At 43.2% G+C, this 27,091-nt stretch overlaps 1 protein-coding gene and 1 long non-coding RNA gene across 2 annotated transcripts in view; one reads left to right on the top strand and one right to left on the bottom strand.

Annotated features, from left to right (window-relative positions):
- LOC130297477 (E3 ubiquitin-protein ligase RNF182-like) overlaps positions 1 to 27,091 on the top strand; it is a 54,054-nt gene that overhangs the window by 4,874 nt on the left and 22,089 nt on the right. Inside the window, exon 2 of the mRNA XM_056550000.1 lies at positions 20,797 to 20,951. Coding sequence (XP_056405975.1) covers positions 20,808 to 20,951 — 144 coding nt within the window. The 5' untranslated portion in view covers positions 20,797 to 20,807. The remainder of the gene's footprint in view (positions 1 to 20,796; positions 20,952 to 27,091) is intronic.
- LOC130297481 (uncharacterized) overlaps positions 1 to 27,091 on the bottom strand; it is a 43,872-nt gene that overhangs the window by 6,476 nt on the left and 10,305 nt on the right. The gene's annotated exons all lie outside the window — the stretch shown is intronic.

Below are 27,091 nucleotides of genomic sequence, written 5' to 3'. Positions count from 1 at the left end.
TGTGAGACCATATGCTGGTGCGGTTGGCCCTGGGTTCATCCTAATACAAGACAATGCTAGACCTAATGTGGCTGGAGTGTGTCGGCAGTTCCTGCAAGAGGAAGGCATTGATGCTATGGACTGGCCGCCCGTTCCCCAGACCTGAATCCGATTGAGCACATCTGGGACATCTCACTCCATCCACCACAGACTGTCCAGGAGTTGGCGGATGCTTTAGTCCAGGTCTGGGAGGACATCCCTCAGGAGACCATCCTCCACCTCATCAGGAGCATGCCCAGGCATTGTAGGGAGGTCATACGGGCACGTGGAGGCCACACACACTACTGAGCCTCATTGTGACTTGTATTAAGGACATTACATAAAGTTGGATCAGTCTGTAGTGGAGTTTTCCACTGTCATTTTGAGTGTGACTCCATAATGTTTTATTTATTTATATGGATGGATGGATAGATAGATATAATTTCTGGTTTTTGGGCTCATGCCCACAGCCACATTCTGCGCTTTCATTTCTTCAGCCTAGGATCCATGGAGCTGTACTCTGTAAGCCATCATGGTACGTCAGTAAGGCAGCGGCAGCTGACACCCATCACCCAGCGGTTAAGCGTAGAAGAAGGCAATCGGAATACAGTAAATGTTGAATAGATGGCGGCACAAAAGACATGACAGAGTTCAGCCGACACCTCTGCGGTTTATTAATTATACAAGCCGCCACGATACATCCTTCCTCACCTACCTTTTAGGAATCCAATTTTCCTCTGACCATTTTGTTTTTCTATTTTTAGAAGCCATATAAAGTGCGGGTCACCGGGTGTCAGCCGCTTCTATGTACAAAGCTGCATTGCTCTCTAGCAATAAAAAAAGGCATTAATGCTAAAGCCATAATTCTGCAGGATTCACATGGGTGGCTGATACCGCACCATCTGGCCCATGTTCACTTACAATATGTGACTACTAGCAAATATAGTCATGTGCTGCACCTTTTAATCCGGCCACAGTTGAAATACACATTATTTTTAACTGTAAATCAGATGGTTTTTGTTGGTTTTTTTTTTCAAGACAGCGGAAATCTGACACTGATGGAGTTTAATCCCGGAATTTAGAGCTAAATAAACCCATATGGTTTCCATTTATTCAGATTTCTTTTTCCTATACCGCCGTGACAGCTTTATTTGGTGGTTTGTCATACACTATGTGTACATGTGAGCACAGTGTTTTCTGAATAGTGTGTCTCCAATTGTTGCAAAACTACAAATCCCAGCATGCCCGGACAGACAACGGCTAACACTGTGTTAGCATCAGATCCTTTTAGTCCTGTACATTTTGAGATGCAGCCTCCATAGATCAGACTTATTCTTTACCAACATGTATAGGCTGTTAAAGGGGTACTCCGCCCCTAGACATCTTATCTCCTATCCAAAGGATAGGGGATAAGATGTCTGATCGCGCGGCTCCCGCCGCTGGAGACCCCCACGATCTCTCGCCCGTCATGCCCTTTCCCATAGGCTTGCATTGAGGGGGCGGGGTGTGACGTCATGACACCCCGGCCACTGGATCCCCCGTCATCAGCCACGGAGCGATCTTCGCATTGTGATGCTGAAAAATGGGGGTACTGCTGGAGAGATTGCAGGGATCCCCAGCGGTGGAATAGGGGATAAGATGTCTAGGGGCGGAGTACCCCCTTAACGGGCAGCATGATAGTTCAGAGGATAGCTACTCTTCCTCTTGAGCTGTAGACCTAGGTTCAAATCTCCTAAGATCACTCAATTCTTAGTTGTAGAAAAAGCCATTGAGTCCCAAGCCAGTTACTTTTCTAAAATTGCTTGTAGTATTGATTACTAAGCCATGGCTTTGGGTAAGGTGTCCAAAACTTGTTAGTAAAGTACCTGGTTGAGCTCTTGATATCAGCTCCTTGAGTAGTTTCCTCACTTGGCTCTCAGCTCGGGATGCCTGATGCTACATAAATAACTTGCACTATTGGGGGGGGGGGAGATGTTTTTGCAAAGTCTTAAAGGAAAACGGTTACCCATTAACCCGCACTATAAGCCAATACACCGGGTTATAGTGTGGGTGAACAGGAGACCGATGCGGGGTCTAGGACTGTTATACCTACCTGCAGTCTGGAGCCCCGCTGACTTGCGCTTTGAGGTGGGCCCGCCGGCTAGATTTAAATCTTCATAATCACTGGTCACTGAGCGCTCATGTGACCGGCATTTATGAATATTTAAAGGGGTACTCTGGTGAAAACCTTTTTCTTTTAAATCAACTGGTGGCAGAAAGTTAAACATATTTGTAAATTACTTCTATTAAAAAATCTTAATCCTTCCAGTACTTATTATCTGCTGAATGCTACAGAGGAAATTCCTTTCTTTTTGGAACACTGATGACATCACGAGCACAGTGCTCTCTGCTGACATCTCTGTCCATTTTAGCAACCATGCATAGCAGATGTATGCTAAGGGCAGCATGGTGGCTTAGTGGTTAGCACTGCTGCCTTATAATAACGTCAGCAGAGAGCACTGTGCTCGTGATGTCATCAGAGAGCATTCCAAAAAGAAAAGAATTTCCTCTGTAGTATTCAGCAGCTAATAAGTACAGGAAGGATTAAGATTTTTTAATAGAAGTAATTTACAAATATGTTTAACTTTCTGCCACCAGTTGATTTAAAAGAAAAAAGGTTTTCACTGGAGTACCCCTTTAAATCTCCGGACTGCAGGTAGGTATAGCAGTCCGAGACCCCGCATCGGTCTCCTGTTCACCCGCACTATAACCCGGTGTATCAGTTTATAGTGCGGGTAAACGGGGGACCGCTTTCCTTTAAATGTGTGAACATGAAACATCGAGGTCTGAGTTGATCCATCTTTTCTAATAACATAGGTCGTCCTCAGGTCTGGAAATTGTGATCCATGAGGATCATTCCTTTAGAATCTAAAAGTCTTGATTACAACAATACCTAATCTGTTAGTGGGCAGCATGATAGTTCAAGGGGCTATCTGCTCTGCCTTTCATGCTGGAGACCCAGGTTCAAATCTCCTAATGTCACTGTATTATTGAATCTCAGCTGTAGAAAAAGCACTACGCCTGAGAATTCAAAGAGTGTGTAAAATGGTGGATTTTGTTATATATCATTCTCTCACACACATCTTAATTAGGGATCGACCAATTATCGGTTTGGCCAATATTCACAAAGCCAGCACTGGGATGTGAACCAGGGTCTACCAGCATATATGACCCAGTTCTCCTTGGCACTTAATCCACTGAGAAGCAAGTGAAGTTTAATGTAAGTGTATAAGAATGATGCACAAGGTTGTGATCAAAATAAAACAGAGATCAGGATTAGAGCCCTGATGATACTTCACATATAATGTGTACAGGCAATGCATTGACCTACAGGCAGAGCTGAAAACTTTGAATGATACTTCAGATTGTCATCAGTAAAGTTACTTAAAATTAATCATAAACAAGCATTTTACAATCTTACAGGATTTGAACCTGGGCCTCCAGCATGAGAGATAGATAACATAACCCCAGAGCTGTCGAATCTAAATGTCATGATTACCAAAATTTCCCACTCTGTTTGTGGGCAGTATGATAGCACAGAGGATCTCTGCTCTGTCTCTCATGCTGGAGACTGGTGTTCAAGTCCTTTAAAATTACTTGTTGTTGATCTATAGAAAATTCTCTATGGCTGAGAATTCAACTGCTGCAGGTTAATACAATCTGATCTCTTATTTATTTTGACCACAACCTTGTGAATCATTCTCTTCTATCTCGATAATGACATTAAGAAACCTTCACTTATCTCTCAGAGCAAGAGCTGGCTGAGGGGGTAAAGTGCCAGGGAGAACTGGATACTAGATGCTGGTAGACCCTGGTTCACATCCCAGTGCTGGCTGTGTGGTATAGGAGCTCAAAGTCCCCTATTATGTGGGACTCCAAGTACTATACATAAACCAGCTGTCTAGTGGGGCAGCTGGTTATAACAAAATCCACCATTTTTCACGTGTAGGGCTTTATTCTACAGCTGAGGTTCAAGTGATAAAGTGACCTTAGAAGATTTGAACCTGGGTCTCCAGGATGAGAGGAAGAGCAGATATCACCTGAGATATCATGGTGCCCATCAGCATAGAATCATCCTCAGCATGATAGCTCAGGGGATATCTGCTCTGCCTCTCATGCTGGAAACCCAGGTTCAAATCTTCTAAGGTCACTTTATCACTCAGCTGTAGAATAAAGCCCTACACGTGAAAAATGGTGGATTTTGTTATAACCAGCTGCCCCACTAGACAGCTGGTTTATGTATAGTACTTGGAGTCCCACATAATAGGGACTTTGAGCTCCTATACCACACAGCCAGCACTGGGATGTGAACCAGGGTCTACCAGCATCTAGTATCCAGTTCTCCCTGGCACTTTACCCCCTCAGCCAGCTCTTGCTCTGAGAAATAAGTGAAGGTTTCTTAATGTCATTATCGAGATAGAAGAGAATAATTCACAAGGTTGAAGTCAAAATAAATAAGAGAGCAGGATTAGAACCCTGGTCTCCCACCTATATTGTATACAGACATTGCATTGACCTACAGGCAGAACTGGAAACCTTGGCTGATACTTTTCAGTGTCATCAGTCAAGTTACTTATAAGTAATCCCATAACACATTCTCTTCCATCTCGATAATGACAGAAGGAAACCTTCACTTGGTCTCCAGTGTAATGGTTGGCTGAGTGGGTAAAGTGCCAGGTACACACAACTCAGATGCTAGAGACCCTGGTTCGAGTCCTTATCCCTATTGTGGTTTGGGTTCTCAATAGTATACCTAGCTGGCAAATGTGTGCTTTATGAAAACATTTAGGTTATTTTTAGGCTATATAACAAATCTTCAAACACAAAGGGCTTTTTCTACAGCTTAGATTAAAGCAACTATAGTAGATTTGAACCTGGGTCTCCAGCAAGAGAGGCAGAGCAGATATCCCTTGAGCTATCATGCTGTCCATGAAGAGGCTAACTACAGCCAGGGTCTATATGGCTCTCATTAAGCCGTTGCGCTGAAAAGTGAAGGTTTCTTAAGGTCATTATCAAGATGGAAGAGACTGGGTTGTGATTACTCTTAAGTCATATGACTGATGACACTGAGAAGTATCATCCAAGTCTTCCAGTTCTGCCTGTAGGTAAATGCAATGGTTGTGTACATTATATGTGGGAAACCAGGGTTCTAATCCTGCTCTCATTTGTTTTGTCCACAACCTTGTGAATCATTCTCTTCTATCTCGATAATGACATTAAGAAACCTTCACTTATCTCTCAGAGCAAGAGCTGGCTGAGGGGGTAAAGTGCCAGGGATAACTGGATAATAGATGCTGGTAGACCCTGGTTCACATCCCAGTGCTGGCTCTGTGGTATAGGAGCTCAAAGTCCCCTATTATGTGGGACTCCAAGTACTATACATAAGCCAGCTGTCTAGTGAGGCAGCTGGTTATAACAAAATCCACAATTTTCCCCTTGTAGGGTTTCATTCTACAGCTGAGGTTAAAGTGACCTTAGAAGATTTGAACCTGGGTCTCCAGCATGAGAGGCAGAGCAGATATCCCATGAGCTATCATGCTACCCATTAATAGGTGAGACAATTATGGTAAACAAGACAGTTAGATCCTACTTGAGCACACTATACAGACCTGAGGATGACTATACTGATGAAGAGGTAGATCAACTCATGTTCCTACATTCATAAAAACATCTTCAAGATCAATTTTCCTCCAGGTTATTTATGTTCCGTTTGGGAGCTGATATCAAGAGCTTGATCATGAACTTTACTCACACATTTTAGATGACCTATGCTAATATACAGCATGATAGTTCAGGTGATATCTGCTCTTCCTCTCATGCTGGAGACCCAGGTTCAAATCTTCTAAGGTAACTTTATCACTTGAATCTCAGCTGTACAATAAAGCCCTACAAGGGGAAAATTGTGGATTTTGTTATAACCAGCTGCCTCACTAGACAGCTGGCTTATGTATAGAACTTGGAAGTCCCACATAATGGGGACTTTGAGCTCCTATACTACAGAGCCAGCACTGGGATGTGAACCAGGGTCTACCAGCATCTATTATCCAGTTATCCCTGGCACTTTACCCCCTCAGCCAGCTCTTGCTCTGAGAGATAAGTGAAGGTTTCTTAATGTCATTCTTGAGATGGAAGAGAATAATTCACAAGGTTGTGGACAAAACAAACGAGAGCAGGATTAGAACCCTGGTTTCCCACATATAATGTACCTAACCATTGTACTGACCTACAGGCAGGACTGGAAGCTTTAGATGATACTTCTCAGTGTCATCAGTCAAGTTACTTAAGAGTAATCACAACCCAGTCTCTTCCATCTTGATAATGACCTTAAGAAACCTTCACTTTTCAGTGCAACTGCTTGATAAGAGCCATATGGACCCTGGCTGTAGTTAGCTTTTAATTGACAGCATGATAGCTCAAGGGATGTCTGCTCTGCCTCTCATGCTGGAGACCCAGGTTCAAATCTACTAAAGTTGCTGTAATCTAAGCTGTAGAAAAAGCCCTTTATGTTTGAAGATTTGTTATATAGTCCTAATCTAAAAATAACCTAAACATTTTCATAAAGCACACATTTGCCAGCTAGGTATACTATTGAGAATCCAAACCACAATAAGGATAAGGACTTGAACCAGGGTCTCTAGCATCTGAGTTGGGTATACCTGTCACTTTACCCCCTCAGCCAGCCATTACACTGGAGACAAAGTGAAGGTTTCCTTATGCCATTATCCAGATGGAAGAGAATGTGTTATGTGAATACTTATCAGTAACTTGACTGATGACCCTGAGAAGTATCAACCATGGTTTTCAGTTCTGCCTGTAGGTCAATGCAATGTCTGCATACAATATATGTGGGAAACCAAGGTTCTAATCCTGCTCTCATTTATTTTGTCCACACCTTGTGAATTATTTTCTTCCATCTCAAGAATGACATTAAGAAACCTTCACTTTATCTCTCAGAGCGGGTAAAGTGCCAGGGATAACTGGATACTAGATGCTGGTAGACCCTGGTTCACATCCCAGTGCTGGCTCTGTGATATAGGAGTGCAAAGTCCCTATTATGTGGGACTCCAAGTACTATACATAAACCAGCTGTCTAGTGGGGCAGCTGGTTATAACAAAATCCACAATTTTTCACTCTCTTTGAATTCTCAGTTGTAGGGCTTTTTCTACAGCTGAGATTCAAGTGATAAAGTGACCTTAGAAGATTTGAACCTGGGTCTCCAGCATGAGAGGCAGAGCAGATATCCCCTGAGCTATCATGCTGCCCATTAATAGAACAGACAATTTGGTAAACAAGACATTTGGAATCCAAGGAATGCTCCTCATGGATCACAATTACCAGACCTTGATTTTTAATGTTTCTACATTTAAGACTTTGCAAAAACATTTTTAAGACCAATTGTCCTCCTGTTTCACAACACTGCAAGTTATTTATGTAGCATCAGGCAACCAGAGCTGAGAGCCAAGTGAGGAAACTACTCAGAGGAGCTGATATCAAGTTTAAAGGTGGACTTACCCGACTTACCCTACATACCCTAAGCCATGGCTTATAGACCAAATTTTGAAAAGTGATTTGATTGGAACTCCAGGTAATTTTCCACAACAAAGAAGCAAGCAATTTTAGGAGATTAGAACCTGGGTCTCCAGCACGAGAGGCAGAGTACATATCTCATGAACTATCACACTGCTTGCTAAAGGATTGTCCATTTTGGTAAACATGACATCTACATTCTAGAGGAATGATCGCCATGGAACGAGGAAGTTCCAGAACTGAGGATGACCTCCTCTGCTATTGGAAAAGGTGATGAGGTGGAGCTCCTGGTTGCTCCAATATCTGTGTCTGTACCACAAATTGAGATCTTCAACTAAGCCCTTGATGTTTCATGTTCTTACAGATAAGACTTCACAAAAACATCTTTAAGACCAAATGTGTTCTCCTTTCCCAACTCTGCCCAAAGCAGCAGCCACAACACATGCTTTACGATTAACCTTCACATCGTTTATTGCACAAAGCAAATAAAGTGTGATGTTTCAACTCAGTCTAGACTTTTTGCTTGAAATAGTCCCTTGACCAGACAGTTTTTGAAATTGGCAAATATAAGGATCCTAATAGTTCTGACAAGGGTCGGATTGTGATGACTTGGTCAGAGCATCTCCAGAACGATAGGTCCTGTGATGCAATGGTTAGTATCAAGCAAAAGTGTATAAGAAAGTACAACCGGTGACTGGCAACAGGGTTATGGGGCCCAAGGCTCATTGATTTGTAGGGATGAAGGCTAGCCTGTCTGGGCCGATCACACAGAAGAGCTGATATATAGCAAATTTTTTGGGAAAAAAAAATGTCTATGATAGAAAGGTGTCCGATCACACAGGACATCGCAGCTGCTATATTTGAGGCCCTGCAAACCATTCAGAGCTCCCATGCTGACCCCTGTCCACCATCGAAAGTTATCATCAGGACTGGAGCTTGGATTAATAGAAGGCGTTCACCTGGTCTGATGGGTCACAGTTCCCATGTGGATGGCTGGGTGCGAATATGTCACTTACTTGCTGCAGAGATGGCCCCAGGATGCCCGTGTGATGTGCGATGTTCTGCTGGAAAGCTTGGATCATGTAGACGTTTGAAAGAGCTGTAGTGCCTACACCGTGAAAACAGCAGGGAGCAGACGGCTCTGTATATTGGGTAGTGGCCAAGCTGGGATACCGCAGGTCAGCTACCAATGAAGTAAGAGCGGAGCTGCAGTAACCCAGCTTGTCCACTACACAGTGTATGGAGCCATCTGAATCCTGCTCTGTATCACTGTGTATGCTGGCACCACAGCTCTGGCAAACAGCTGATCAACAGAGGTGTCGGTGTCAGACCTCTCAACGATCTGATATTGATGACTTCATATATTGCTATTTGGATGGTTATGGAAGCGTCATACTTTCCCGTCAACCAACATATTACATCATTTCGCATGTGTGAAGATTACCTGGTTTTGCGAAAAATATTAAATTGAAGCGTAATACCGATGTTGGTCCGGTGGCAGGATACCTGTTTAAGTCTTCCAGCAACTTCGTAGCCCCAGACTTACCTAAAGCGATAAAGGTACAGATTTGCCGGAAGTCACATGCAAGTCATGTCAATCCGTATCCTGGTCGCTGTAGGCTTGGACCACGAAGTCACCTGGAGATTAAAGGGGTACTCCACTGCCCCAGCGTTTGAAACATTTTGTTCCGAATGCTGGGCGCGGGCGTTGTGACGTCACACCACACCCCCTCAATGCAAGTCTATGCGGCCCCCTCCCATAGACTTGCATTGAAGGGGTGTGGCCGTGACATCACGACCCCCGAAGCCTGCACCCAGCATTCAGAACAAAATGTTCCAAATGCTGGGGCAGTGGAGTACCCCTTTAAAACAGATATCCTGCCACCGGACCAACATCGGAATCACACTTTTGCGTAAAATACGAATGCAAAAATGTGGCAGCATTATGCTCAAGTCCAGAGATGCCTGAGGGTCTGATGGCCTGAACTTACAGCTATCAGGTAGTGCTGGGGCTTGTGGTGGTAATATGACTGCAAAGAAAATTGCCTAAGGCACGTGAAAAATAATGGACATCGAATGGTAAGCAACTGCTGCACTTTTGTCATCAGTTGCTGTGAGTTTTAGGCTGTGTTTACAGACGCCGGATATATGTGAACCCAGCCTCATCAGGGGATGCGGCAGAGCAGTGGAGGCTGGAGCAAGGATGGTTGACCAAAGCGGGCAGATGTGGAGTCACCAACCAACGCAAGAGTCCACTGTAGCATTACTGCGACACATTGTCTTCCAGTTCTTCTCCCCTGCGTTGCTCTTTGGCAGGTAGCCAGATGCAGGGCATGATGTCTTCTAGCAGACGTGCCTGCCTGAGGCATGTCTTCTAACAGCAGCCACTTCTCTTGGCTGAGACTGGATGGGGATGGCCCGAAGAAAGGTTTTAGGAGGCAGTCTACCTAGATGAGCCCTTTTTTTTCCAGGATACTTAGATTGGCCGGGATAGGGTCTCAAATCTCTGCGCTGTCTTGGCAGAACTGCCCATATGCAAGGAGATGCTGTTCGCGTCTGGACAGAACTGAGCCACCGCTCAGACATCTGCCGTGTCACCAATGGAAATCTTTTTGATCATTTGTCGTGGCATAGACTTCTCATAGTAATAAATTTGTGTAATATTCTCTGGGCTATGAATATGGAGGCTATAAATGTGCGGCGTCCTGTATACCGGGCTGCGGCAGTCAGACATATTTCTACAGTAATTGCTCATTAGATGCCTGGCGCTTTATGCTGTTTATGTGCAGAAACTCTTTTCTTGTCTCCTAATTCACATTCTCTCTTTTATCCTCTAAGTAGTTTTTACTGTACCCAGTGTCACATACATTGCCTCGGATTAGCATAATTCTTCTCCTCGCAGACACAAACGATGTGACCCATTTTCCCACAACTTGCGTCATGTCTCATGTTTAAAAATTTTGTAGGTCGCCCCCCTGCCCCCTTTCTTAGTACTTGAAGTGTGATTTGTTATATGCTGTACGCTTTCCCTTTTCTACCAGAAGATGGCGCTGTGGTTGGCCTAGTTAAAAACTGTATTTTTTTCCCCAATCCTGTAGAGTTCTGGATGGCTCACAGTTCTGGGACAAATAGATTAGCTAGGTTCCTGTTCATTTACTGACATAAAATACCGGTTATACAATGTTAATACTGCTATTCTCCATCAGCTCTGTTACAGCATTGTTTCCCAACCAGGGTGCCTTCAGCTGTTTAAACCTACAACTCCCATCATGCCCGGACAGCTGGAAGACCACAGTATTCATACCTGTCTAATTATATCCATATGTATCTCTCCATCTTAGTCTCTATCTATCTCTTTCATATCTATCTATCTATCTATCTATCTATCTATCTAGCTACAGTCATGGCCGTAAATGTTGGCACCCCTGATTGTTCAAGAAAATGAAGTATTCCTCACAGAAAAGGATTGCAGTAACACATGTTTTGCTATACACATGTTCATTCCCTTTGTGTGTATTGGAACTAAACCAAAAAAGGGAGGGAAAAAAAGCAAATGGGACACAATGTCACCAAACTCCAAAAATGGTCTGGACAAAATTATTGTCACCCTTAGCTTAATATTTGGTTGCACACCCTTTGGAAAAAAATAAGTGAAATCAGCCGCTTCCTATAACCATCAATAAGCTTCTTACACCTCTCAGCCGGAATGTTGGACCACTCTTCCTTTACAAACTGCTCCCGGTCTCTCTTATTGGAAGGCACCTTTTCCCAACAGCAATTATAAGATCTCTCCACAGGTGTTCAATGGGATTTAGATCTGGACTCATTGCTGCCACTTCAGAACTCTCCAGCGCTTTGTTGTCATCCATTTCTGGGGGCTTTTTGACGCATGTTTGGGGTCATTGTCCTGCTGGTAAACCCAAGATCTCAGATGCAAACCCAGCTTTCTGACACTGAGCTGTACAGTGCGACCCAAAATCCATTGGTAATCCTCAGATTTCATGATGCCTTGTACACATTCAAGGCCCCCAGTGCCAGAGGCAGCAAAACAACCCAAAACATCATTGACCTCCACCATATGTCACTGTAGGTACTGTGTTCTTTTCTTTCTAGGCCTCATTCTGTTTTCGGTAAACAGTAGAATGATGCGCTTTACCAAAAAGCTCTATTTTGGTCTCATCTGTCCACAAGACATTTTCCCAGAAGGATTTTGGCTTACTCAAGTTCATTTTGGTAAAATTCAGTCTTGCTTTTTTATGTCTCTGTGTCAGCAGTGGGGTCCTCCTGGGTCTCCTCCATAGTGGGGTCCTCCTGGGTCTCCCCCATAGTGGGGTCCTCCTGGGTCTCCTCCATAGTGGGATCCTCCTGGGTCTCCTCCATAGCATTTCATTTCATTTAAATGTCGACGGATAGTTCGCGCTGACACTGATGCTTCCTGAGCCTGCAGGACATCTTGAATATCTTTGGAACTTGTTTGGGGCTGCTTATCCACCATCCGGACTATCCTGTGTTGACACCTTTCATCAATTTTTCTCTTCCGTCCACGCCCATGGAGATTAGCTACAGTGCCATGGGTTGAAAACTTCTTGATAATGTTGCGCACTGTGGACAAAGGCAAATGTATATCTCTGGAGATGGACTTGTAATCTTGAGATTGTTGATATTTTTCCACAATTTTGGTTCTCAAGTCCTCAGACAGTTCTCTTCTCCTCTTCCTGTTGTCCATGCTTAGTGTGGCACACACAGACACAAAATGCAAAGACTAAGTGAACTTCTCTCCTTTTTATCTGCTTTCAGGTGTGATTTTTATATTGCTCACATCTGTTACTTGCCCCAGGTGAGTATAAAGGGGCATCACATGCTTGAAATAATCTTATTTTTCCACAATTTTGAAAGGGTGCCAATAATTTTGTCCAGACCATTTTTGGAGTTTGGTGACATTCTGACCAATTTGCTTTTTTTCCTCCCTTTTTTGGTTTAGTTCCAATACACACAAAGGGAATAAACATGTGTATAGCAAGACATGTGTTACTGCAATCCTTTTCTGTGAGAAATACTTCATTTTCTAGAACAATTTCAGGGGTGCCAACATTTACGGCCATGACTGTATCTATCTATCCGGGCAGTTGTAGTTTTTCAACATCTGGAGGCACCCTGGTTGAGAAACACTGCTCTATGGTGACTTATTCTTATTACAGGAGTACTTGTGCTTACCTTTTTTTGCTGATGTGGCAGGCATGGGATATGGGTTCTGTAATGCACTTTACTTTCCCTTGAATCCTCTGGCTGAGGTTACGGTGTTTGATCACACCAGCTGATCATCAAATGTCACACCCAGGTGAACCCATTAGATTCATAAGTGGTTTGGGGTCAATTCAAATAACATGCATTTTAGATGCATTTTCTTATACAAAGTACATTTTATTTTAAGAAATATTGCTATGTGACAAAAGTGATGTGAGCTATAATAAAAAATTGAGGTCCATTATGAAAATTTAAAGTCTTTAGGCTGTAGCTGTGTTCACACATTGAATGTTATACTGCATTTTTACTGCATTTTCGCTGTTATTGCTGCATTTTTCCAAAATTGTGATAGAAATGTTGAGAAAATACAGACAAAAACAGAAAAACTGCAGCAAGAAACACAATGTGTGAACACAGCCTCAGGGAGGTGTATATCTACTTTATATCCTGATCCCATAGAGATAGCAGCAGTATACAGATAGAGCTGGAGGGGAGGAGTATAACTACTATATATCCTGATCCCATAGAGATAGCAGCAGTATACAGATAGAGCTGGAGGGGAGGTGTATAACTGCTATATATCCTGATCCCATAGAGATAGAAACAGTATACAGATAGAGCTGGAGGGAAGGTGTATAACTACTATATATCCTGATCCCATAGAGATAGCCGTATACAGATAGAGCTGGAGGGGGAGGTATATAACTACTATATACAGATAGAGCTGGAGGGGTGGTATATACCTACTATATATCCTGATCCCATAGAGATAGCAGCAGTATACAGATAGAGCTGGAGGGAAGGTGTATAACTACTATATATCCTGATCCCATAGAGACAGCAGCAGTATACAGATAGAGCTGGAGGGAAGGTGTATAACTACTATATATCCTGATCCCATAGAGATAGCCGTATACAAATAGAGCTGGAGGGGGAGGTATATAACTACTATATACAGATAGAGCTGGAGGCGAGATGTAGAACTACTATATATCCTGATCCCATAGAGATAGCAGCAACAGTATACAGATAGAGCTGGAGGCAAGGTGTATAACTACAATATATATACTGATCCCATAGAGATAGCAGCAGTATACAGATAGAGCTGGAGGGGAGGTGTATAACTATTATATATCCTGATCCTATAGAGATAGCAGCAGTATACAGATAGAGCTGGAGGGGAGGTGTATAACTATTATATATCCTGATCCCATAGAGATAGCAGCAGCAGTATACAGATAGAGCTGGAGGGGGAGGTGTATAACTACTATATACAGATAGAGCTGGAGGGGAGGTGTATAACTACTATATACAGATAGAGCTGGAGGGGTGGTATATACCTACTATATATCTTGATCCCATAGAGATAGCAGCAGCAGTATACAGATAGAGCTGCATTTCTACAGTAACTCCGCTATGTCTTGCTAATAGATGCCGCATCCCGTCTTATTGAAGCCAGAGATAATTGAAATATCACATATAAGAATTCGGGAGGGGGTGGGGGGGTGTGAGGCAACCAGAAAGACAGCTTGCAAAACATAACCAGAGAGCAATGAAATGCACAATAAGACAGGATGGAGAGGCTAAATATAGAAAGCTCCCAGGCTGAGAGCAGACGCGGCATAGGCTGCCCGGGCTCTGATAGTGACAGCCTTTGTGTATAAGGCAGATCCCAGGGGTAATATAGAATATAACTAATCCTTCTTAAATGCTTCACACGGCCAGATACATTATTTAGCTTCAGTCCGGGAAAAGAAGACATTTCTCTGCAGCTCAACGTGTAACTACACGACTGCTGGACAGAATTGGGATAGAACAGGGTGAAGGCATTAGGAGGCGACGTGATCTATCGCTTTCTACAACAGTGGTCTCAAAACTGTGGACCTCCAGCTGTTGAAAAACTACAACTCCCAGCATGCCTGGAAAGCCGAAGGCTGTCCGGGCATGCTGGGAGTTGTGGTTTTGCAACAGCTGGAGATCCACAGTTTGAGGATCACGGCTCTACATTCATACCTGTTCAGCTCTATCTCCATATGTATCTCTCCATCTGAGTCTCTATCTCTCTCATATCTATCTATCTCATATCTATCTATCTCATATCTATCTCATATCCATCTATCTATCTCATATCCATCTATTTCATATCTATCTCTCTCTCTCATATCTATCCATCTATCTATCCATCTCATATCCATCTCATGTCTATCTAGCTCCCGTCTATCTCATATCTATCCATCTATCTCATATCTATCCATCTATCTATCTCATATCTATCTATCTCATATCCATCTCTCTCATATCTATCTATCTATCTATCTCATATCTATCTATCTATCTTTCTCATATCTGTCTATCTTTCTCATAACCATCTATCTATCTAGCAACAGGAGAATACAGCAGCACACTGCTGGCACAAAGATATAGATAAAACATGAGTATATAGATGAAACATGAGTATATAGATAGAACATGAAAAGCTATACAGCTGTAATGCAACAAATGTGAAATTATGAAATAGTGAGGTACTTAGCTTGCAAATTTGGCGGCCAAATAGCTTGGACCGTCCCACCACGGTAAGGTGACCTCATTTTGGGACGGACCCTACACTGTGAATATGCCTCTGTGTGAACAGCTCAGCAGGCATTGCAGGATCTGAAACATCCAAGGCACCTTATATACACCTGATAGAGGTGGGTGGGGTGCAACAGCCAACATGGAGGTCACCTTACTGTGGTGGGACGGTCTAAGCTATTTGGCCGCCAAATTTGCAAGCTAAGTACCTCACTATTTCATAATTTCACATTTGTTGCACTACAGCTGTATAGCTTTTCATGTTTTATCTATATACTCATGTTTCATCTATATACTCATGTTTTATCTATATCTTTGTGCCATCAGTGTGCTGCTGTATCTTCCTGTTGCTGTATATTTAGCCCAGCAGCCTGCACCTGTAAGCCAGGTCCATATAATAGTTTGAAATCACTAGTGCTGGCCAACTTATTCTTTGGTTGTATCTATCTATCTATCTATCTCATATCTATCTATCTATCTCATATCTATCTATCTTTCTCATGTCTATCTATCTCCATATTTATCTATCTATGGATGGATCTATTGATCAAAGTAGGCGCTCTAGGCAGATGCCTACTCTGCCTATAGGTGACGCCGGCCCTGCAGGAAACACATTAGCATGGTTAGAAAAATATAGGTAAAGGCAAACAGCAAAGCTTCATGGTCAACAGACTGGGTCACAATTGTGAGGCCATACTGGACAGAGTTGAGAAGGCAGGTAGAGGTGAATATGGAACCCTAGTAAAAACGCCTTCACCGAAACACTAGCATGCTTGGAGCCTGTTGCTCCGGCAGGGTGAGTAAGCAGGAATAGGCTGGGAAAAGATTTTGGGTGCACATGTTGGCCCTTTAACCCCTTAAGGACCCTTGACGTACGCATACGTCATGACACCCTGGTACTTAAGGACCCATGATGTATGCGTACGTCATGGACAATTCCGGTCCCCGCCGGGCGGGGATCGGACTGGGATGCCTGCTGATCATTCAGCAGGCATCCCGTGCAAACGCCCAGGGGGGTCATTAGACCCCGCCATGTCGGCGATCGCAAAAAAACGCAAGCGAATTCACACTTGTGAATCGCTGCAATTCCGGTGATGCGGGTCACTGTTGACCCGCTGACACGGAGATACAAGGTGATCGGGGGTGTAGGATACACCCCCGATCACCTCCTGTATCTATGGGGAGGTGGCGATTTCGCCACCCCCCCAGGATCGCTGCTATTGGCTGGACGATCGTCCAGCCAATAGCAGCCGGCAGGGGAGGGGTTAACCGCATCCTCCTGCAGCTCCTGCGGCTGGCTGGGTTCAGTCAGCGGTCAGAGCTGCTGGAGGAAGACCAGGACCCCCCTCTGCTGAGATCGGAGCCCCCACAGAAGAAAAGAAGCCCCCCATAGATCAGGGAAAGAATACAGCCCAGGGAAAGGTAGGGTAAAAAGTAAAATTAAAATAAAAAAAATTTCCTTCGACCCCCTAATAGGTCCCCAAGGGTCCACCGCAACTTTTCAGTGTGACACCGCCACCCCCCGCCACCGTAGAAAAAGGCGATGGCTCGCCAGGCATTTTCGGCAGCGGAGGCATACGTTTTTCTTGTCTCCGATTCCGAATTTGGCAGTGAGGACGATGAAGATCCAACATTCCTGTGTTCTTCATTGTCCTCCTCCTCATCTAGTAGTGATGATGAGTCCCCTGCACGGCGGCGGAGACGCCGCCAGGCGAGGCCACGCACCCCCCATGATAGTGGCTCAGTGGCCGGCACTAGTACAAGCGACAATGCCGCTGGTACTAGGAGTCCGACCCCCCAGACAAGTTTACTGAAGCCCCCTTCCGGTGAACCTGTCTGGAGACCCCCAGAGGGTTATCAGCCACGGGTTCCCGAGTTTGTTTGTTACTCCGGAATCCGGATTGACACTGCTGGGTTCACTGAAATTGACTATTTCAGTTATTTTTTCAGTGACGGCCTGGTCAAATTAACGGTGGAGCAGACGAATCTGTACGCCAGGCAGTTCATCGCCCACCACCCAGATTCTTTTTTGGCCAGGCCCAATGAATGGCGCGCCATTGATGCAGCAGAGATGAGGACATTTTGGGGCCTCTTGCTGCATATGGGCCTGGACAAAAAGCCAAGTGTCAGGCAGTACTGGAGCGGGGACGTCCTATACCAGACCCCGCTGTACAGTATGGCGCTGACACGGAAGCGGTTCGAGGCCATTCGGAAATGCCTTCATTATGCAGATAATGCGGCATGTCCACCCGAAGTGATCCCGCCCATGACCGGCTTTACAAAGTGAGGCCGGTCATCGATCACTTTGGGGCCAAATTTTTGGAGGCCTATGTACCCCTCAGGGACCTCTCGGTTGATGAGTCTTATCAGTTTTATGGGGAGACTCATCTTCCGCCAGTATATTCCCTCAAAGCGGGCGCGGTATGGCGTGAAGCTCTATAAACTTTGTGAGAGTACATCCGGGTACACTTACAAGTTTAGGGTGTATGAGGGACGAGATTCCCGTATTGAACCCCCAGATTGTTCCCCCACTCTGGGTGTTAGCGGGAAACTCGTTTGGGAGCTTGTGCACCCATTGCTGGATAAGGGTTACCACGTGTACGTGGACAACTTTTATACCAGCATCCCTCTCTTCACATCCCTTGCCGCCAGATCCACGTCCGCTTGTGGGACCGTGCGGAAAAACCAGAGAGGCCTCCCTCTAAATTTTCTGCAGACACCTATACCCAAGGGTGAGTCCCGTGCCCTTACCCATGAAAACCTGTTGTTGGTCAAGTATAAGGATAAGAGGGATGTCCTTATGCTGACCACTATTCATGGCAACGGCAGCTCACCTGTCCCTGTGCGAGGTACCACAACACCTTGTATTCTGTACTACAATCGGTATATGTGGGGAGTTGATCATTCTGATCAAGTCCTCAAGCCATACATGGCCAACCGCAAAACACGGGTATGGTACAAAAAAGTTGCGGTCTACATGGTACAGGTTGCCATGTACAACGCTTTTGTACTGTCCCAGCACGCTGGCAACACAGGGACATTCCTCCAGTTCCAAGAAGAAGTCCTAAAGGTCCTGATCTTTGACGACTGGGAAAGAGCAGGCCGGACTTCCCAAGAAACTGGAGTAATAGATGCCAGGATCGTCCCAGGCCAACACTTTCCAGGTGAGGTCCCCCACACTGGAAAGAAGGGACGAGCCCAGAAAAGATGCAGAGTGTGTTACAAGAGGGGGATTCGGAAGGACACCACCTATCAATGTGACACTTGCCGCGATCATCCGGGCCTCTGCATTAAGGATTGCTTCAGGGAGTATCACACTTCCATGGAGTACTACATTTTCCCTTCTCATTTTAATTTTCCATAATTTGACCCCAATGTACCAAGTCCAGAGTACATTCCAAGTTTTAACCCCATAAACCACTAAATTGCCCAAAATAATGTTTCATCTGAAAAGAAAAAAAAACTGATAGTGACCCATGACCCATTTTTTGTAAAAAAAATACCCCCAGAGGTCTTGAGTCACTATCATCGGGGACTTTTTATGTTGCCTCAAATGCGCAGCGCTCTCTCTCCACCTGAGCGGGTGCGCATTTGAGGCAACAGGTTAGGGACGGCCACACACATCACATTCCCAGAATGATGATTCAGAGCACAGGGTTTGGGGTGGGCATATTTTTTTGTTTTAGTTTTGGCTATGCTCTGGGTCATCATTCTGGGAACATAATTTATAATTTTATGTCCCACTGTACCCCATTTTAGTTATTTAGTGTACCCCAGTTATTTACCCCATGTAATGCCCCTTGAGGGGGGGTCCCACTGTTCTGGCTCCATAGGAGAAAGCCAAAGCCCAAAGACCCTGACTGATCTCTAGCACCTCCGAGACCAATGTGCACCCAACCAATGTAGTCCGCCCGCAGTGCACCTGACGTCCACACATGGGGTATTTCCATACAAAGAAAAGATGGGGTTACACATTTTGAGGGGCATTTCTCTTATTACCCCTTGTAAAAATGTAAAATTTTGGGAAAAAACAGCATTTTAGTGGAAAATAAGAATAAAAAAACATTTACACATCCAAAGTCGTCAAACACCTGTGGGGTGTTAAGGCTCACTGTACCCCTTGTTACATTCCTTGAGGGGTGTAGTTTCCAAAATAGTATGCCATGTGGGTTTTTTTTTTTTTTTTGCTGTCCTGGCACCATAGGGGCTTCCTAAATGGGACCTCCCCCCAAAAAACCATTTCAGCAAAATTTACTTTGCAAAAGCCAAATGTGACTCCTTCTCTTCTGAGCATTGTAGTACGCCAACAGAGCACTTGACGTGCACATATGAGGTATTTACATACTCAGAAGAGATGGGGTAACAAGTTTTGGGGGGCATTCTTTCCTATTAACCCTTGTAAAAATAAAAAATTTGGGGAAAAACTAGCATTTTAGTGAAAAAAAATCATTTACACATCCAACTTTAACAAAAAGTTGTGAAACACCTTTGGGGTGTTAAGACTCACTGGACCCCTTGTTACGTGCCTTGAGGGGTCTAGTTTCCAAAATGGTATGCCATGTGTTTTTTTTTGCTGTTCTGGCACCATAGGGGCTTCCTAAATGTGACATGCCCCCAAAAACAATTTCAGAAAAACTCACTCTCCAAAATCCCACTGTCGCTCATTCCCTTCTGAGCCCTCTACTGCGCCCGCCGAACACTTAACATACACATATGAGGTATTTCCTTACTCGAGAGAAATTGGGTTACACATTTTAGGAAAATTTCTCTCCTTTTACCCCTTGTAAAAATTCAAAAATTGGGTCTACAAGAACATGCCAGTTTAAAAAATGAATATTTTTAATTTTCTCCTTCACTTTGCTGCTATTCCTGTGAAGCACCTAAAGGGTTAACAAACCTTTTGAATATCATTTTGAATACTTTGAGGGGTGTAGTTTTTATAATGGGGTAATTTGTGGGGCATTTCTAATATAAAGACCCTTCAAATCCACTTCAAAACAGAACTGGTCCCTGAAAAATTTTGATTTAGAAAATTTTGTGAAAAACTGGAAAATTGCTGCTGAACTTTGAAGCCCTCTGATGTCTTCCAAAAGTAAAAACACGTCAACTTTATGATGCATTCATAAAGTAGACATGTTGTATATGTGAATCAATATATAATTTATTTGGAATATTCATTTTCCTTATAAGCAGAGAGCTTCAAATTTAAAAAAAATGCTAAATTTTAAATTTTTTCATCAAATTTTGGAATTTTTCACCAAGAAATGATGCAAGTATCGACAAAATTTTACCACTAACATAAAGTAGGTGGGTAAAGGCATGGAAGGGAATCTAATGTGGAAGAACATGATTGGGCCACACAGAAGCCTGATCTGAACCCCATCCATCACCTTTAGGGTTAACCAGAATGGGGAATACAAGCCAGGACCTCTCCTCCAACATCAGTGTCTGGCTGCCCTCTATTGGCCACCACTACGGGGCACATTGTGGTTGTTACCCAACGTACCAAACCCCTCATCTCTTGGCTCCCTTCATCATCTGCTCTTGCTGTGTAAGTATTATTATTAGTATTATATATGTTTTACTAATGTGGTCATTTTATAATAATAACCTCTCACTACTATAGATCTGACTGATTTTGTTGCTACAATTAGGGAAATTATTGCTAGAAGGATAGTTAAATCTAGAGTACAAAGTGCTGCGTTACCTACGAAAGAGCCGTATCAGGTCCTCCAAATTATAGGTTGGGTCCCTGAATTCGAAATCAATGGAACTATTGAACCATGAAGAGAGAAGAAGAATTCTTCCTGGATCCGTAGTTGTTAACTATGGGAAAGTAATGGAGGTAATAGTGGCAGATTTGCAGATTGCCACCTAACCCATTGTTGTGAATGGTAACATAACTCACAGATTTCCTGCAGCGGGTTATCCATCACTGTTTGCAAAGCTTTATTACTTGACTAGGTTTTATAATGTGTGCAGGAATGTTAGCGTAGCATGTGGTACGATCTATAGCATAGGGAGGCCTATGCAAGACGTTTTTCTGTTGCGCTGTGTACGGTAATTGTGCTGTGTCACAGTACATTGTACGTACATGAGGATTGATGGCTAAAGAAATTGTTTTACGCAAAGGGTTTACACAAATTGGCCAGGGCGCTAATCTAACCGTGCTTCTGATATCCCGCTGGTGTAGAACAGGGGTCATCGGATATCAAAAGAGAGAACACTTCTGCAAAATTTGAGATCAGTCTAATCCAGTGTTTGCCAACCAGTGGGGACCCCAGCTGTTGCACAACTAAAGCTGTCTGCAATGCTTTATTGCTTGACTATGTTTTATAATGTGTGCAGGAATGTTAGCGTAGCATGTGGTACGATCTATAGTATAGGGAGTCCTATGCTAGACGTTATACTATAGCGCTGTGTACAGTAATTGTGCTGTGTCACAGTAAATTCTACGTATCTGAGGACTGATGGCTAAGGAAATTTTTTACGCAATCGTTTATGCAAATTTGCAAGGGTGCTATTCTAACCCTGCTCGTGTAGATAAGACATTGCAAGTCTGAGTTAGAGAACAGGGGTCATTGGATATAGGAATACTTCTTCAAGATTTGAGATCAGTCTAATCCAGTGTTTCCCAACCAGTGTGCCTGCAGCTGTTGCACGACTAAGCTGTTTGCAATGCTTTATTGTTTGAAAATGTTTTACAATGTGTGCGGGAATGTTAGCGTAGCATGTGGTACGATGTAGCATAAGAAATCCTATTCTGCACGTTGTACTGTGTACGGGAATTGTGTTCATATATTGTCTGAATTAGGGAACAGAGGTCATGGGGCATCCAATGCACCCCCCCCCCCCCCTCCCCTCCCCTCCACCCACCCCAATCCCTGCCTTAGGGTAGATTATTTCAGTGTTTCCCAAACAGTGTGCCCCCCAGCTGTGGCAAAACTACAACTCCCAGCATGCCCAGACAGCCTTCGGCTGTCAGGGCATGCTGGGAGTTGTAGTTTTGCCACAGCTGGAGGCACACTGTTTGGGAAACACTGTTCTAATCTAACGCTCTTCAGGCAGCACTGATTATTAGTGGCAGGCAGCATGGGCAGGCCAAACGCTGCCGACATCACACATTACTTTCCCACAATGGATGGTCCTGAAGTTATAATCTGTATTCTTACCTTTAATGCCTCCCGTTAATCCTTCTTTTTAAGCTTATCGCTACCAAATTTGTCGCCTCATTTGTTCCCATTTCGAGGTAACCCAGCCATGATATTCTGAGATGCTGACACTATGCCTTTAAAGAGAATCCGTCACACCAGTCAGACTCTCCTTAATAGGGTTTTTCTGCCTGCCGGTGAATTTAGATTGGGACCTGCTACCGGCTCCGATGCCGAGATATAGTGTTTTGGCTCCTTACAGTAAACTGTGCTGTGTAATCTTCATATTGATTGGACATTAGAACTCGTAATAGGTAATATCACCTAGAGTCCACCCCTCACATTATATACAGTATATCCCATAAGTGAGTCCACCCCTCACATTATATACAGTATATCCCATAAGTGAGTCCACCCCTCACATTATATATACAGTATATCCCATATGTGAGTCCACCCCTCACATTATATACAGTATATCCCATAAGTGAGTCCTCCCCTCAAATTATATATACAGTATATCCCATGAGTGAGTCCACCCCTCACATTATATACAGTATATCCCATAAGTGACTCCACCCCTCACATTATATACAGTATATCCCATAAGTGAGTCCACCCCTCACATTATATACAGTATATCCCATAAGTGAGTCCACCCCTCACATTATATATACAGTATATCCCATAAGTGAGTCCACCCCTCACATCATATATACAGTATATCCCATAAGTGAGTCCACCCCTCACATTATATATATAGTATATCCCATAAGTGACTCCACCCCTCACATTATATACAGTATCTCCCATACGTGAGTCCACCCCTCACATTATATACAGTATATACCATAAGTGAGTCCACCCCTCACATTATATACAGTATCTCCCATACGTGAGTCCACCCCTCACATTATATATACAGTATATCCCATAAGTGACTCCACCCCTCACATTATATATACAGTATCTCCCATAAGTGAGTCCACCCCTCACATTATATACACTATCTCCCATAAGAGAGTCCACCTCTCACATTATATACAGTATCTCCCATAAGTGAGTCCACCCTTCACATTATATATACAGTATATCCCATAAGTGAGTCCACCCCCACATTATATATACAGTATCTCCCATAAGTGAGTCCACCCCTCACATTATATATACAGTATCTCCCATAAGTGAGTCCACCCCTCACATTATATATACAGTATCTCCCATAAGTGAGTCCACCCCTCACATTATATATACAGTATCTCCCATAAGTGAGTCCACCCCTCACATTATATATACAGTATATCCCATAAGTGAGTCCACCCCTCACATTATATACAGTATCTCCCATAAGTGACTCCACCCCTCACATTATATATACAGTATATCCCATAAGTGACTCCACCCCTCACATTATATATACAGTATATCCCATAAGTGACTCCACCCCTCACATTATATATACAGTATATCCCATAAGTGACTCCACCCCTCACATTATATATACAGTATCTCCCATAAGAGAGTCCACCCCTCACATTATATATATAGTATCTCCCATAAGTGAGTCCACCCCTCACATTATATATACAGTATATCCCATAAGAGAGTCCACCCCTCACATTATATATACAGTATATCCCATAAGTGAGTCCACCCCTCACATTATATATATAGTATCTCCCATAAGTGAGTCCACCCCTCACATTATATATACAGTATATCCCATAAGTGACTCCACCCCTCACATTATATATACAGTATATCCCATAAGTGACTCCACCCCTCACATTATATATACAGTATATCCCATAAGTGACTCCACCCCTCACATTATATATACAGTATCTCCCATAAGTGACTCCACCCCTCACATTATATATACAGTATATCCCATAAGGGTGTCCACTCCTCACATTATATATACAGTATCTCCCATAAGTGAGTCCACCCCTCACATTATATACAGTATCTCCCATAAGTGAGTCCACCCCTCACATTATATACAGTATCTCCCATAAGTGAGTCCACCCCTCACATTATATATACAGTATATCCCATAAGTGAGTCCACCCCTCACATTATATATACAGTATATCCCATAAGTGATTCCACCCCTCACATTATATATACAGTATATCCCATAAGTGAGTCCACCCCTCACATTATATATACAGTATCTCCCATAAGTGACTCCACCCCTCACATTATATATAGTATATCCCATAAGTGAGTCCACCCCTCACATTATATATACAGTATATCCCATAAGTGAGTCCACCCCTCACATTATATATACAGTATATCCCATAAGTGACTCCACCCCTCACATTATATATACAGTATCTCCCATAAGTGACTCCACCCCTCACATTATATACAGTATATCCCATAAGTGACTCCACCCCTCACATTATATACAGTATATCCCATAAGTGAGTCCACCCATCACATTATATACAGTATATCCCATAAGTGACTCCACCCATCACATTATATACAGTATATCCCATAAGTGAGTCCACCCCTCACATTATATATACAGTATATCCCATAAGTGACTCCACCCCTCACATTATATATACAGTATCTCCCATAAGTGACTCCACCCCTCACATTATATACAGTATATCCCATAAGTGAGTCCACCCCTCACATTATATATACAGTATATCCCATAAGTGAGTCCACCCCTCACATTATATATACAGTATCTCCCGTAAGTGAGTCCACCCCTTACATTATATATATATATATATATATATATATATATATATATATATATACACACAGTATCTCCCATAAGTGAGTCCACCCCTCTCTCCTAGGACTGTATTTACTTTTTCCAGCCCACCGGAGGATCTGAAAGTTGAACTAATCTATGCAGGCTAAAGTCAGCAACTGCCGAGCCGAGAAGTTTGTGACAAATCGATTTACTGTAAGTTGGCTCATCTCTAGTGAGGGGTGGACTCACTTATGGGAGATACTGTATATAATGTGAGGGGTGGACTCCCTTATGGGAGATACTGTATATATAATGTGAGGGGTGGACTCACTTATGGGATATACTGTATATATAATGTGAGGGGTGGACTCACTTATGGGAGATAGTGTATATATAATGTGAGGGGTGGACTCACTTATGGGATATACTGTATATATAATGTGAGGGGTGGACTCACTTATGGGAGATACTGTATATAATGTGAGGGGTGGACTCACTTATGGGATATACTGTATATATAATGTGAGGGGTGGAGTCACTTATGGGAGATAATGTATATAATGTGAGGGGTGGAGTCACTTATGGGAGATACTGTATATATAATGTGAGGGGTGGACTCCCTTATGGGAGATACTGTATATAATGTGAGGTGTGGACTCCCTTATGGGAGATACTGTATATAATGTGAGGGGTGGAGTCACTTATGGGATATACTGTATATATAATGTGAGGGGTGGACTACCTTATGGGAGATACTGTATATAATGTGAGGGGTGGAGTCACTTATGGGATATACTGTATATATAATGTGAGGGGTGGAGTCACTTATGGGAGATACTGTATATATAATGTGAGGGGTGGACTCACTTATGGGATATACTGTATATATAATGTGAGGGGTGGACTCACTTATGGGAGATACTGTATATATGATGTGAGGGGTGGAGTCACTTATGGGATATACTGTATATATAATGTGAGGGGTGGAGTCACTTATGGGATATACTGTATATATAATGTGAGGTGTGGACTCCCTTATGGGATACACTGTATATATAATGTGAGGGGTGGACTCACTTAAGGGAGATACTGTATATAATGTGAGGGGTGGACTCACTTATGGGAGATACTATATATATATAATGTGAGGGGTGGACTCACTTATGGGAGATACTGTATATAATGTGAGGGGTGGACTCACTTATGGGAGATACTATATATAATGTGAGGGGTGGACTCACTTAAGTGGACCTAAATGGAAGCGATCCCTAAAGAATGCCAGACTGAAGCTCATAATGATGCTGGGGTCAGGTATCAGAAAATACACTGTCTCTAAGCTCTCAATGTTTTTAGGTCTTTTTGAGCAGTGCCAGACAGTAAAATTAAAATTGCAAACACAGTCTTTTTCCAGGCTGGAGCTGTCATCCAGGTCTCCTATTATTACCATTAGTAATTTCTTTTCTATCTCTATGTCACACTTCATCAGCTTGTGTTTTTTCTTTTTGTTTGCTTTTTTGCCTTGGTTGATGACAGACTTTGGTGGCAACAAACAACAAAAAGAATCTCTGATAAGATAAAAGGATACGTTTTTGAAGCGTAAAACTGGGACATAATATGACATGATGTTTTCTCAGGTGCTCGTCGCTGCTTGTTGCCAAGTACAGAAGATTACTACTACCTACACCAGATGCTTCTAAAAACCAAACTCTAGGAAAGTATCCTTTCCCGGGAGAATTTTTAGGACACAGATTCCTTTGGAGCAGTGGCAGTGTTAGAACTCGGGAATCAGGATGTATGTGGATTAAAGGAGTAGGGTTA

This window comes from Hyla sarda, chromosome 13 (assembly GCF_029499605.1).
Source record: "Hyla sarda isolate aHylSar1 chromosome 13, aHylSar1.hap1, whole genome shotgun sequence".
In the NCBI taxonomy this organism is placed as follows: Eukaryota; Metazoa; Chordata; class Amphibia; order Anura; family Hylidae; genus Hyla; species Hyla sarda.
The sequence above is the reverse complement of the archived record's forward strand: the minus strand, read 5'-3'. Positions and strand labels throughout refer to the sequence as shown.